Here is a 14966-nt window from a genome sequence, read left to right on the forward strand (position 1 = left end):
TTAAACTTCGTGAGTCTCGCACCTTTGGTCCCTACGCCTCACTGGTTACGACAGAATCATACAGCTGACGTGCCACCTCCAGAAATTTACAAACAAAACCTTTGAGTCAGGTAAATTCCTTATTTGGAGCAGAATAACAGCCTGCTTCTTTGCTAAATCAATAGTGAAATGTGAGTGTCCGCCCCCATGCTGCTGGGTCTAATCCTCTCAGCGTGGTGTGGAGCGTGGACGGGACACACAGAGCCTGCTCCATAGGGACAGGCAGATAACAGCAGAGCAGAGGTCCCAGATAAAGTCTTATATATGAGGAGAAGCTCTCTAAGGCCACAATCATCTCTGAGCCCTGCTTTATATGTAGCACTGTAGACTCCCAGAATGCTCCCATTATCAGCAGACTCCAGTGCAAAGGTCGGACGGGCTTTTCTGAGAACCACTGAATATGAATAAAGTGTCAACACATGGGCTGCACAGGAGGCTGTACAATTGGTCAGTCTGATTTTATGCATTTTTTGGCTTTTTGAGCTCATGTTTTTGGACACATCATCATTGGTATATCATGTTTTACAGATTTGAATATTGCATGGATGGAGTACAGGTTATTCAGCCTAACATATGCCTTTAGTTGGATAACTGGATCATAAGGAGGTGCTGGGTTTGCTTTAAAGTCATAATCATTCTCTGAAGTCTCGATTTAACCAAAAAGACTTCCTTGTTCCTCCTTCCTGTCACCTGTCTGTTAGAGCCAATCGTAGCCTGACACCTTTGCCTCTCAACCATCCTCAACCACCTGTACAAATACACTCTCTGTCCTCCTTGCCATTTCAGGTGCAACCCTCTTCTGTAGAGCTGCCGCAGAAGCAGGGCCGGCAACGGCCTCAGCCTCTCCATCTCATCACGAGTCTCTGGGTCTTATAAGCCATGTTTTCATGTTGTCGTGTTTCAACTGTTAAGAGAACGGTACTGTCCCGTTTCAGCTGTACTAAGTGGGCCTATAAGCACCCCTCTCTGATGAAGCACCTCTGGCCCTCTTTGGTCCACTTTAGCCGAGGAGGAGCTAAGCACCACAACGAGATGACTGGATAGAGAACGCAGACTCAAGAGAAAACAGGACAGCAAAAAGCAGATATTAACGGAAAATAATAATTTCTTACCAAATTTCATCTTGTGATAAACCGCAGTGTGATGGAGACTTGCATGTTGAGCCGACATGTTATGGTCAGGGAAGCTACATTCCAGCCTGACCGAGGAGAAAGAGCTAAATGCTTAAAGCTGATGAGTGTCTAATTGACTGTCACTATAACTGAAATGTAACACTGGCTCGTCTGTTGTTTAGATGTGTCTCTCATTATACGTGATGATTCCTCTCTGAGCTCTCATCTCTTCATCCACGGCTCGTACGCTTCACTTCATCTTAATCCTGGGAGTGAGACGGAGGAGCGTGCTAAAGCTCATCTTTTCCTCCGCGCTGCTGTGGGCCCTGTACACCTCCAGATGTTTGTATTTCACAGCTAACTCCTCTCCCCGGGAGGGAGGCACAGTGTTTGTAGAACGGAGACATAATCGTAGCTCAAAATAAACCGGAACTAAGAAGAGCTTTCATTTTTGGACGTAGAGATTACATATTTAGCTGACGAGTTAATTCATTTAGAAAAAAATGCTTTTCCTTATTGTGAGCCAATCACAGCCTGCAATCTTTACTCTCTCTCACAATATGTGCACTTTCTTTCATCTTTCTTGCCATTTTTCCTAGCATCCTCCTCTGTATCAGCTTCACTGCAGTAGAACCATGAGCCTCCTCAGCCTCTCCATCTCCTCCTCTCCATTTTCCCTAATCTCTCTTCATTACATCACTGACATATCAAACTGCCAGAGCCTAAACACAGTTTGTACATTTGTCTGTCTTCTGACAAAATGCTTAAAAAAAATTCATGAATACAAAAAACAAAAAACATAAACATTTAATAATACATTTAATTAAAAATAAATTAAAGATTTTAAAAATGGCAGCACTCTTGCAGGTTTTAAATTATTCACATCTGCTGAAATGGTTGCCAGTTGCCAAAAGCCTGTTGAATATTCATAGACCATGATGCTTGGTGGCAAACGCTAATTCCTCCAGTGAAAATGTATTAAGGCTTATGTTCCATCCAGCACCAGCCATTAATATGCAGAGACAGACCTACTGTTTGCAAATACTGGAAGGGTCTATCAAGCGCTTTCAATGACAAACTAAATTAGTAATAGAGCTGTCAAAAGTAAAGGACAAGGGGCGAATTTGGAGCAGAGTTTCATATTTGGAATTTCGACCACGTTTATCATAGCAACCAGAGAGCCAATCTGGAGCAAGGCGGGTAAAGGTAATGCGCCTCCCGTCTGCACCACTGGTTTAGCAGTGAGCGACCACTTTCCAACGCTGTAAATCAAACCTGTTGCTAACGCTACTTGGAGTGACCCCGGGGAAAGAAGGCGCCTGGTTTGTCTGATATTAATGTTCATATCTTGATTTACGGACAAAATACTGAAATAAAAACACCAGGATCTTGTAGAGCGGGTTAACACGAACATTTTTAGACCAAAATGACGACAGCAGCAATTATGGAGAGAGATAGAAAATAAATTGGACTCCATGCTCACTTCCTATTTGCAACGTAGCAGCTAGCAGGTTAGCTATGTCCATTTATATATACAGTCTATGGTATTTAGTCTTTTGCTTAGTACTAAAATTGAACTTGAAATTTTAGTGTCGTGACAACACTAATGAGTAACAGACTGGGGGTGTAACGATTCAGAAATGTTATGATACCGTTCAATCCATGATGAAGGACTTACAATTCGATTCATTCACTACAATATGTAAAATAAAAAACTAAGAAAAAAGAATCATGTTTTGTTTTGTTTTTTTCCATATTTCTCAATCTCGAATTTCTTCCATGATAGACCGGTGGACTTCAGGCATAAAAAGCGGTGTCAGCATCACTACAGCTGTTATTTCATGTTAACGGGACCAATAATTCCAGGGAAAACCACATTTAAAGTTTGGAATGCTTTTGTACAATATAGTAAGACTAAATACATGCACAGAAACGCTTAAGATAAACTCATAAAAGGTGAGTAAAATAGTAAATTGGATTGTGATAAAAAGCACAAGAAAAGGAAAAAGGAGAGAAGAAGAAGGGGGCTGCATCAGAGAGAGGGAAGGGGAGCGGAGGCAGATGACACCGCACACAGGAGAGACTGATTTTGACAATAAACTCGTCTATTCTAGTAGTTATTTCGTGGGCAGGGTTATGAATGACATCAGCAGAGGTGAAAGTTAAGGGTCAAGCAAAAGAAAGTGACATTTTTAAGAAGAAAAAAGAAAGGTTTTATAATATGAACGAATTGAACTACGCGTTTTAACTCTTACACAATGCACATACAGCCCTACAATAGACTAGTTACAAAAACAGTGTGTGATCTCCAATACAGCATCATGTTCTGGAGATATTTTGAAAACTGTTGGTACATTTTTCGGTTTGGCTGAGCAGGTAACACATCAGCACGTTAGCATCGACAGGTCGTGTTGAGTCAGACATGGCTGGGGGCCCGCTCTCTGATTAAGGGCCCTCAGGTCGTCCCCCGGAGCGGCCCCTTGTATTAGAGACATGATCACAGGCTCTGAGTGGGGACACGCTGGCAGAGTCTCGGCACGAGGGGAGGTACACGCTGTCAGCAAATACACTGTGCTAATACATATCAGAGCACTTTATGTGTCACTGTGGAGCTCAGTAGTGCACACCCACGAGTTAATTTCACTATATGTTTCCTTCAAGTCAAAAAAGTACAGGAATATATTTGAAGAAAGTGATAAAAAAAAATATGTTTGTTTGTAAAAGTTATACGAAAGCATACTTTTAGCTTCATATGTTTCCACTCTGTAAAACAATTCACCTTTTCCTGTCCAATAATTATGCAATTAATTGACAAGAAAACAAGAAAAATAGTCAGTTGCAGTGCTACATACCACAATTAATTACAATAACAAAAATCAGACACTAAAGATATATATGTTTTTAATCTAACTTCAAAGTATTAAAGTATTAAAGTACAAGTATATTATATATAAGCAGTTCTTTAGATGAAAATATATTCACTGTGTACTGTCTGCATCTGATTATGAAGTGTTTTATAGTACGATGTGAAGATCATGCTATTTGATGTTAGCATTACCTTGGTGACAAAACTCTGACAGTTGTGAAAGGCACTTATAAACTCATCACTGTGAATAGGGATGGAATAAGTAAGATTAAATGACAATTGTGTTTTAAACTCTATCCACCATCACATTAAAACTGATGAAACTGGCCATAAAATATTTAGCACGTGTGATGTTTGCACGCATGGAACAATGGTCTAAAACAAAAATAAAACAAAAACATGTGGTTAAGAAGAGTAGTTAGAATAATAGAGAGGTTAAAAGTCTCATGTGTAAATGTGTGGGTACTCACTGTCCTCCGAAGAGCTGCATGCCCAACAGAGCAAACACCACGATGAAGAGGAAAAGGAGGAACAACAAGCTGATGATGGACTTCATGGAGTTCAGCAGGGACACCACCAGGTTCCTCAGGGAGTTCCAGTACCTGAGCACAGCGCACAGAGACATGTTACTGCAGTACAGGAGGAAAGAACCAGGATTTCACTGTAGTATAAAATTTACCCATTAATTTCATGTTGACAATTGCCATGTTTTTAGTTTTTCACAATGTTGGCAGAAGAGGAATGAGTTGAGATGATAAGAAGAACTGATGGAAGAAAATACCTATCCACCTACCAAATCTTTGCAATACATTATGAGTTATTGACCGCACTAAGACAAAAAGATCCACTGGTTGGAGCTGGGATCAAACTGCCAACCTTTGAGTTTATGGGTGAACATTCTAAATAATCAAAACGTAAATGTAATTTAAATGAAAAGATGCATTTTAGGTGTCTTTCAGTATTATAAACAACATATTTCTCATCTAATGTACCTTGGAATGAGGAGACACTCTGAGATTATGATATAAAAGTGGTAACAAGCTGTCACATGAAATGAAGACGCATGTTATTTAAGAGCCTGATAAGAGCCTGCTCCTGATAATGAGCGCTCTCTACAATGTATGATGAGATTAACTGAGATTATAGCTCCAATCAAATCAAAACTGCATTAGAAAACCATAACCAAAGAGCATCAGTAATACTATCAGGAAGTCTTCATGTCCATGTTTTCATTAGGAACATCAACACGTCCTGTTTATGTTGAATTTCTGTCTAAGTTTTACATGTACAATAGTTTTGGGGGGGATAATCCTTTTTTTTTGTTTATCGAAACTTTGCATCTGACATCATCAACATTCCCTGGGAGGTGAAGCTAACTCGTAGCACTGCTCTGTCTGAAACCGTTACTCAAATTAGGCTTTAATCTGAGCTTTGTTTTAAAACAATCTGACCATGAAGAAGTGATTTAGCTGGAACTGCAACCTGTGACTGATTCATGCTGCTAAACAAGTCCCTCTGAAATCATTACATTACAGTCACAAGCTAGCTAGCCAGCGACAGTTTTTCAGTTAGTCACTCTCACCTTTTTGTTGAAAATCAAACATCCAAACAGGACCGTGAACACTCGAAATGATCACAGCCTCCTGAAAATGTGCTGTTTAAATAAATTTTGTATTTTTCTTGAGTGAAAAAAGAGAGATTATTTGGCAGTTTTTGCGTTGGGCCACCATCGTAACTCTTAAATGTGTCAATCATACCTTAAATGTACTAACTTTATTATTATTTTTCTCATTTCCCAGTGTCTGAATAAGCTGATACAGTGGTGTAAGAAGTAATAAACGTGCAGACAATGCGAGTGTTGGTGATTTCGGCTCCTTGTGTTAGCGTATAAGGAACAGTGTTAGCGTGTTAGCGTGTGGCAGTGGTGCTTTATTTCCCGAGCTTAGCAGTAATCCTGTGATCCACTGGCACACTCCACACACACACACTGATTAGTCTCAGGCTGCGGTGCATTCACTGACACTGTTGGGCCTCGTTCAATCTGCTCCTCAGCAACCAGGAAGACCGTAGTTCTGCCTCTTTCCTACCAGCCAATCACAGCCCTTCGTGTTTATGTTCATATAGATACACAGCCTCTTCTCTCCAGAGCAATTTCCACTTTTGTAGATGTCACTTAACAAAAATGACCAATGCATATCCATGGTTTTAAATGGTGCATCTGCTTTAAATAACTCAAATAAACAAAGTAAGTTATTAATTCACTATTAATACCTTTAACTATTGTTTGAATTCAGCCTTTTGTTTTCTTTAATAATGCAAGCTTTTGTCTATAATCCAACTGTAGTATCAAAAACAGAAATATGTGAATAGTTTTGCAAGGCTAGAAATGTATGTGCTCCTCTTTTTAAACCTGTGTTTTAAAAAGACAGAGACATACTACACAAAATTGACTTTTTAGAGCTTTTAACCATGTATAACCATAATTGTTTCCCCTTTTCATTTACCCTCTCAAAGTTGTTTTAGCGTGATTTGTGTATGTTTATTCTATTGCATCGAAGACACCAAAAATCTGTTCTCATCGCTCGCTGTGTACTTAATTCTGTCTCCAATGTTCTTTTCTTAAACAGAGATATGTAGGATTTAGCAGGGCCTCAGTTTTCAACCAGAACTCAGTAGACATGTTTGTTTTATTAAGTTGTTTTGTGCTAAAATGTTAAATGTCCGAATGATAATGATCTATGAGTGTCACAGACTATAACTATGTATCAGACAAAAGCACAATATGTAATTCTTTAACTAATTTCTGTAGCTAATCTTCGCCACAGCAGCACAACAATCAGCCTCTCTGTCGCTCTTAAAGCCTAGACACTGGAGGAGGTGTCTAGGCCCAAAATAAATAAATCATACCCTGGTTTGATTGCATCGATTCGAGCAGGTGCTCCTTATAGCAGCTCACTCACATGAGACAAAGACTATGGTGTTGTGGAAGTACTCACTTGGTGACTTTGAATATCCTGAGCAGACGCAGAGCCCTGAGCACACTGATGCCAAAGGAAGCTCCCGGTTTGATCATGTCCCAGAACACCTCGAAAATACTGCCCACGATCACCTGCAACGGAGAACATAAGGACACTGAAGAGGCCTGCACAAAAGACCTGGGCATACGAGAGACAGCACTGTTCATTTTCACAATTTTAACAACAAATATCTTTTAGTCAAATCATCCTTTTTACTTTTCATTTTTTGTCATGAATTTGCCATGAAGTAAGTCTGCTGTGTACTGTCTGCATATTATTATAAAGCCTTTTTTTTTCATCCAAGAATCAGTAAGTGCTTGTTTAACTCAACAAAAACTGACAAAATCTACAAAACGACAAAATATTTTAGCAAACAGAATGAACAGAGCCAGCACTGACCCCAAAGTCGAAGCAGTTGAAGGAGGAGTGGAAGTAGTTGCGCACTCCGAGGCCGTACATCTTCAGGGACATCTCCGTGAGGAACAGGCCCAGGAACACAAACTCGGTTATGTCTGTAGGTGACAGAGGAGTTAGACTGAGATGGAACAGAACTACCAGCCTTTTAGTTTGAGGGCAGCTGCTCTCACCACTGAGCCACTGCCAGCCAGCTGTAATATGGTTATTATTGGTCAGCAGTAACACTTTCATCATTCATCTTTACTCAGAAGACATGAATCAGGGACAACACAGAGATCTGGGGTGGTCCTGAGCAGCCAGCTGTAGTACTTGTAGTAATGGTGGTACTCACATAGTGCAGTAGTGAGCCACTCCGGCTGGTCGTAGTGCACTATGGCCACACACATAGTATTGAGCCCGACGACACACAGGACGACCCAGTAGAAGCTCTGGGCTTTGACCATGCGGCGGATACAGAAGCGCACTCTTTTCTCTTTGCGTCGGAAGTACGTGTGACTGTCCAGTTTTCCACTCTTCACACTGGAGCGGCCGAACGGAGAGCCCGGGGGAGCTGCACACAACACAACACTCTGCATTTGAATTCAGAAGTACATGGTATCATTGTGGTGACTCCTTGTCCTCTGCTGTCTTTGGTCTGAGAATGTCTCTAGACTGTCCTGGTGGAACTGGAGGAAGTGTCTGGGTGAGGGAAGTCTAGGTATCATGGCTTAGACAGATGACATCGCAACCAGATCCATATAAGAGTTAGAAAAAAAAGCATTATTAATTTAGATCTTATGGACCACCGTCAGATGTGATGTCACATGAACTCACTCAAATTACTTAAATTGTATATTTTTTATTGTACTTGTGGTTATGTCTGTACTCTTACTTGAGTAAATGTTGTGGTTCCTCTTCCCACAAAAGCTTTATGTGACAATATAAAATAATTTGAACATTTGTGTTTCTTGCACTGCTGCTTCAGAAATAAAATAAAATATATATATAAATACCAATAAAAAAAATAAAATAAACAAATACCAATTTTTGTGCATTATTTAAAGTTTTGTTTTGCTAATTAAACCTAAAAATGAGATCTTAGTTCCAAATAATTACTCCTACTTGAGCAGTACTTGCCCCAAATACTTTTTTTCTTGTACCAACACTTTTTACTTTTTCTTGACAGATATCATTTCAATCTAACAGCACTCCTTTTTAGCACAATATTTGGCTATTATACCCACCTCTCTCTACGGTTTAAGTGTAACTAACTCAGCAATATTTCCATATGCTTGAATTCAAGAGTGTTTTAATTAGCATTGAAGCACACAATTACACAAACACACATCCGCATGACTTGGGGCTTCACTTATTGTTTGCATGGACCAAAACAAATATTAAGATGAGCCTGTTCACCAGACTGTGCAGAAAGACTCTCCTGGGGGTATTTTAGCGAGACAAGAAATCTCAGTGACAGCGTTCTCTCCTCTTAATGATAGCTAAAAAAAAAAAAGCATTCATTTTCACGCTCTGCCCAACCATTACGTTAGGCTGTAGTGACCGTGAAGCCCATTCACATGAAGTGCTGCAGGTGGTGTACATTTGAGCTGCTAATTACAAAAGTTAATTATGTTCTTTTACCCTGGAGGCGTCACACTCCACCATTTCATGCCTATACTATTTTCACTGTTTTTTATAAGATATAAAACACATTTTTTAAGGCGAGACACTGCTGGCGAATAGGAAGAAATCTTAAATACAAGTAAGTAATTTTATTCGCAAAAATGGCCAAGATTGTGCACATTTGAGATTTTATAGATCGGAAAAATCCTCTTCCTCGTCTCAAATGCATCAGCCACCTCAGTCTCGGTCAGCGTGTTACTACATAAGTGAAATCTTGCTTGATATATTGGCTAATCATGTGTTAGTAGTAGTAGTAGTAGTTGCAGTAGTAGTAGGAGTAGTAGTAGTAGTAGTGGTGAGTCAGACCAATCTGGAATATGCTCTGTGCACAATAGCGCCTGGAAAAACCTCACTACTGTTAGTGTCACTACTTCCTGTCTAATTTTATCTCCGTGAGGTTTTTACAGAGTCACGCTAAAATGAATAAATATAAGATAAATACTGTACGATAATCATAAATTAAAAATAAGGCAGTGGACAGGGAGCTGTGGTGGATAACGTCTCAATGCTAACACAAATAATAATATAAAATGTAACTGGGTAGTCTTTATTTTAATTAATTTGAATTTTAATGTGTTGTTTACTTTATATTTTCCAGTTTTTATAAAAGTGAGTATTAGTTTTGAGACACAATGAGCTGGCTAGCGTACCACTTTTCATTTTATTGTAATATTATTTCATACAATGAGCAGGCAAAGATAATTTTAGCCAAAAACAGTGTAAGCCTAACCTAAAATGTAACACCCATATTTTCAGATCAAATAAAATACTATGCATTGGTGGATTTCAGTTGCCTGGGATCCATAATAAACACTGAAGAGTTTAAATAGGTGTGATTGACAGGTGGTTTAGCCAATCAGGGACAAGCATGGTCAGTATCAAAACAAATATGGCTGCCTGGCACTGTCTGAATGTGGCTTGAGACGCAATGGAGGCAGTGAGGACCAGACTGATATTGTTCTGTATAAAAAATACAGAAAGATATCATTCTGAAATCACTAGTTCATACTCTCATGTTAGACAAATGCTTTATAAAGGACCCCATTAACATAAATTATTCATATTCAACAATATTTCATAACATTTCCGAAAACAACAATACAAAGAGTGAATAAAGTGTGTGTAAACATGCTGTAGTGCACTAAGGAGCAGTAACAGTAACAGTAACCGTTCAGTGAAACAGCAAGTGTTCTCCGAAGGCTCCACTGTAAAGGTCAGATTTGATGTAAAGGTCAAAGGTCGTGAGCTGGTGATGGAGGAGGTAAGGAGGTAGGGCGCAAGGCAGCAAGGAAGAATGTAAGGTGGGAGGAGGTAAGGTGAATTCAGAGGGGAGATGACTGCATAGTGGACAAAGCCATGAAGGAGGGGAGGAAGAAAGAGGGTAAGGATGCGAGGGCGCAGGAGATAAGGAGGAGAGAGGAAAAGGAGGTAGGGAGTAAGGATGTAGGGAGGAGGTAAGGAGTCAGAGAGGAGATGTCTGTATAGTGAATAATGTGATAGAGGAGGGGAGGAGGAAAGGAGATTAGGGGGTAAAAGGGGGATGTGAGGATGTAGGAGATAGGGAGGTAGGAGGTAAGGAGGTAGAGCGTAAGGGAGGAAGGATGTAGGGAAGAGATAGTGGACAATAGAGGAGAGTAGGAGAGTCAAGGAGGTTAGAATGTGAAGGCATAGGAGATAGGGAGGTAGGAGATGGAGGAGGAAAGGAGGTAAGGATGTAGGACAAAGGGATGCAGACGATAAGACGGTAAGGACCTAGGAGATGGAGAGGTAGGAAGTAAGGGAGTAAGGATGGATAGTTGCTGCATAGTTGATAATGTGATGGAAGACGGAAGAGGAAAGGAGTCAAGGAGCTAAGGAGATAGGGGGTGAGGGGGCAAGAAGGTGAGGAAGTAAGGAAGTAAGGTGGTGAGAGAGGAGGTTAGGACTCACAATGTGACAATGTGATGGAGGAGAGGAAGAGAGAGGAAGAGAAAAGCAGGGAAGGAGGTAAGCACATAAGTAAAGGATGTAGGAGGAGAGGATGTGAGGAGCTAGGAGGTAGGATACAGCACTCACCCACAGAGGAGATGTCTGAGTACTGATGGTCACCCTCCTCAGCTCCAAACAGGTCTCTGCCCTTCTTCACTTTGCCTCGTTTCAACACTGCAAACAGAACACGCCCGAGTCAGAACAAAATCCTACCATTTACAAAAACATTCGACACATTGTCAAGTTATTTATGTTATAAATTGATGTTTTGGTTTTCAAGACACCTGTCCAATCAAAAAGCAGAATGAGACTTTGGGTTGCCAGTTCCTACATCTAAATCCAGTTGTTCTAAACCTAAAAGGACTCTCTCTGCTCTAAATGGTCACTACCTAAACCCCAGCACCTGCAGCTAATCATTAATCAGTGCTAGTGCAGCCTCTGAAGCTCAGTGAGGGAATTCTGGAGGTGTCCATATACTGAGAATGAGAGAAAAAGATATAATACTGGTCCTAGTATTGTATCGAAAAAAACAAAAAAACATTGGTCTCACCCATCACTAATACATTATAACTATAAAATATATGTTTCCATTTTGTGCGATCAAATATATTTTACTAAATGCATGGAAAACACACAGATAGATTTTTAAATACGTCCCAGCCTCATAGTGTCTGCTCCTCCTTCTGTCCCGGGTTGTAGCAGTGGGAGAATAAGACTTGAGCTGATTGACACTTGTGTTTCTTCTTGCACTGATCCTGTTTCCTGCTCTGAGCGCATGCAGTGAAAGCCTCGTGAATGAGAGTGTCATGTGACCTCCTCTGCTCACACTAACTGCTCCTCCTTGCAAACACAGCTGCTTATACTCGGCTCTAATCACTTCTGACCTAAAATATAACATTATTATTACTGAGAATAGTGTCTGTAATCCCACCGTCCAGGTATGATCCATAGTAAAAACACAAAGTTTTTTAAGTGAAAAATAAAAACAAACAAAAAAAACTTTGTGTCCAGTTGACAGAATTGAATTTTATTTTTTCTATTGAGAATATCGAGAACTTAGCTAGGAGAACATACCTGGAGGGATAGCCTCAAGTGTTTGCATGACCAGCCAAGACAAGACCATCTTTACACAGACTTTATATTCTGGAACTTACCCTGTCTCCACAATTTCTGAAAGCGTGACTGACAGACGAATAAACCAACCCCAGAAAAAAAACATGGGTAAAAAAGAAAACCTAGGAAACAAAAGTCTACAGAATCACTGAACGAAACATTAAACGCTGTAAGTCTGATGTGAAAGGAGCAGCTGTGATTGGACCATCCCATAATTGGACCAGTCTATAATTGGGCAGTTGTCTGATGCGCTCTATGGTCTAGATCCAGACCCTCCTCCAGTCACACAGCCTCGTCACGCGGCCTCGTCACACAGCCTGAGTCCATTTTATCTGTTGAGACTGTATGGCAAAAACCCACACCACAGACACTGGGCGAACATGGACATATTTCATCCTAAAATAGGGTACTTCAGCTGATTAGTAAAAAGAAATTTAGCTTTATTCAAACAGTCGACTATACAGCTCCTATATGGGTTTGTAGTAAAAAATGCAAATATGATGGATTTATCTGTTGCCATGTCAAATTAATTAATATCAGCATAATTTATCAGAAACAGTTGTTGTTTGTTTCTAAACAATAAATATCAAGATCAGCCATTAAAAACTCCATAGCATCTGCTCTCTAGTACCCTCACTTTGATTGGCACGTTACTTCATTTAGTACATAAGCTGTCTTTCATTACTTAATGTGCTGTGCTCTGTTCTCGGTGAGCAGTCAGCTGGGACAGTCTAAATCCTGCAGTGAATCGAATGGATGGGATAGGTCTATTTGCTGGTTTGGAAGTGTCCACCTGTGCTCTTCTGTCAGAGAGCTACAGCCGTCGTTTGACTTGAACAAATTCAATCAGAGAGTGTGTAAATCCCAGTAATTAGCCAGGCCCCTGAGCCGCAGCTAATGGAGCGAGACCAGGCAGAATTACAACTGTGAGCAGAGAGGGAGAAGACTGACGGCTTACAATCTACATATGTGAAAACTCTGCTATATTAAGCTATATGTGTGGCTTTTGTATTTGCTCTATTCTAACTTTTGTGTAAGAAAAGACAGAAAATTAGTTCATTAGTCTTATATATCGCTCCAGAAAGTGTTAATAAGCCACAGCTGCCCATGGGTAGACTAAACCCCGTCACACACTATAGGATATTTTGCCTGATTTAGGACCCGACTTGCTTCTCCTCGACTTTGTATTTTCGAATGCGGCTACGTTCCTCTTGTGTGTGGTGTCAGTGCGACTCTGAGCTGCTCTGTCATATCATAACCACAAAACATCACCACGGCAACAGCCAATTAAGTAGAGCACCAGGGGCAGACAGAGTGACGGACACAGAGGAGCAAGATCCAAAGTAATATTTAAAAATAGTTTAGAGACGACTTTCTTACACACCTCTCATAAAATTGTCAAGTTAAACTGCAGCATTCTCATCCATATTATCCATTACTGTCCTCTGCAATGGCACCCAGTCCACAAAACAGTGCTATTAGTCCAGTTTGAAGCATTCTTTAAAGGTAAAAATGTGACAGCAGTTCCTCATGTGTCTGTTTGCATCCACGCAGTGAAGGTCGGGCTGCTGCAGATTAACAATAGTGACTCTACTTCCTGTTTAATTTATTGCCAACCTTCTGTGCATTAAAAGCATTTATCTGAACTATTGCACCAAATAATAATAAAACAGCTTTGACTAGAATAAACTAGAAGTGCAATCCTCTGATTTGTTGAACACTACAGAGTTTCAAAGCGAGACGTTTTATTGTACATTGAAAACAGCTGACGCAAGAAGTTTTAGCTTGTAGTGTGCCGTCTCTTCGCTGCAATATCGCGCTGCTGTCTTTGCACTCAGAGATTTAAATTCTCATCCGATTCTCCTCATGTCTGCACTTTTAAAAATCATTTAAGACTGAAAAATCCTGTAGTGAGTGGCGGGCTTAACAGAAGCAAATCAGCATTTCCCCTTAGCCCCTCACCAATCACTCACACATACACTACATTCATACCAGGCAAGTTGGGTGATGTGTCTTGCCTAAAAACACAACTGCAGTTTCCACTAGAGCCACTGCTGCCTCACTGTAGCACCTGGTGTTCTCTCAACACTGCTTAGCTTCTGAGATCAGACAAGAAAGGGCTTTGACAAGGTGGTATTTTTTGCTTGTTACCTTGTTACCCTGAAATATGAACCTGCTGCTAATATACTAACATCGAGTGTGGGCTGTTTTAAAACACAGGGGCACTCTCTGGTTTTACACTGTTTAAAAGGAGATCACCAGACGTGCTAACATAAACCTGCTGTGGATTCATGAGGTAGTACTTAATAGTGCTGTCTTCACCTGGGAGGGGCCACGCACCATCCATCGGAGACTTCTCCTCTGCGATCTCGTCCTCCTCCTCCAGCAACACTTCCTCTGCAACACAACACACACACTCATACAGTCTGAGGACACATAATCCAAAAGTCAACTGTTAACAACACACACACACACGCTCATACAGTCTGAGGACACATAATCCAAAAGTCAACTGTTAACAACACACACACACTCATACAGTCTGAGGACAAATAATCCAAAAGTCAACTGTTAACAACACACACACTCATACAGTCTGAGGACACATAATCCAAAAGTTAAATGTTAACAACACACTCACACACACACACACACACACCCCCTCTTACAGTCTGAGGACACATGATCTAAAAGTCAAATGTTAACAACACACACACACACACACACACACACGCTCATACAGTCTGAGGACACATGAACCAGAAGTCAAAT

The 14966-nt window shown here is 40.5% G+C and overlaps 1 protein-coding gene across 1 annotated transcript in view; it reads right to left on the reverse strand.

Annotated features, from left to right (window-relative positions):
• The window catches only part of cacna1bb (calcium channel, voltage-dependent, N type, alpha 1B subunit, b), a 194469-nt gene that overhangs the window by 89294 nt on the left and 90209 nt on the right, over positions 1 to 14966 (reverse strand). Inside the window, exons 9-14 of the mRNA XM_055225690.1 lie at positions 14517 to 14591; positions 11169 to 11255; positions 7783 to 8001; positions 7434 to 7546; positions 7014 to 7126; positions 4488 to 4619 (exon numbers count right to left, since the gene is read on the reverse strand). Coding sequence (XP_055081665.1) covers positions 4488 to 4619; positions 7014 to 7126; positions 7434 to 7546; positions 7783 to 8001; positions 11169 to 11255; positions 14517 to 14591 — 739 coding nt within the window. The remainder of the gene's footprint in view (positions 1 to 4487; positions 4620 to 7013; positions 7127 to 7433; positions 7547 to 7782; positions 8002 to 11168; positions 11256 to 14516; positions 14592 to 14966) is intronic.

This window comes from Periophthalmus magnuspinnatus, chromosome 12 (assembly GCF_009829125.3).
Source record: "Periophthalmus magnuspinnatus isolate fPerMag1 chromosome 12, fPerMag1.2.pri, whole genome shotgun sequence".
Classification (NCBI taxonomy): Eukaryota; Metazoa; Chordata; class Actinopteri; order Gobiiformes; family Gobiidae; genus Periophthalmus; species Periophthalmus magnuspinnatus.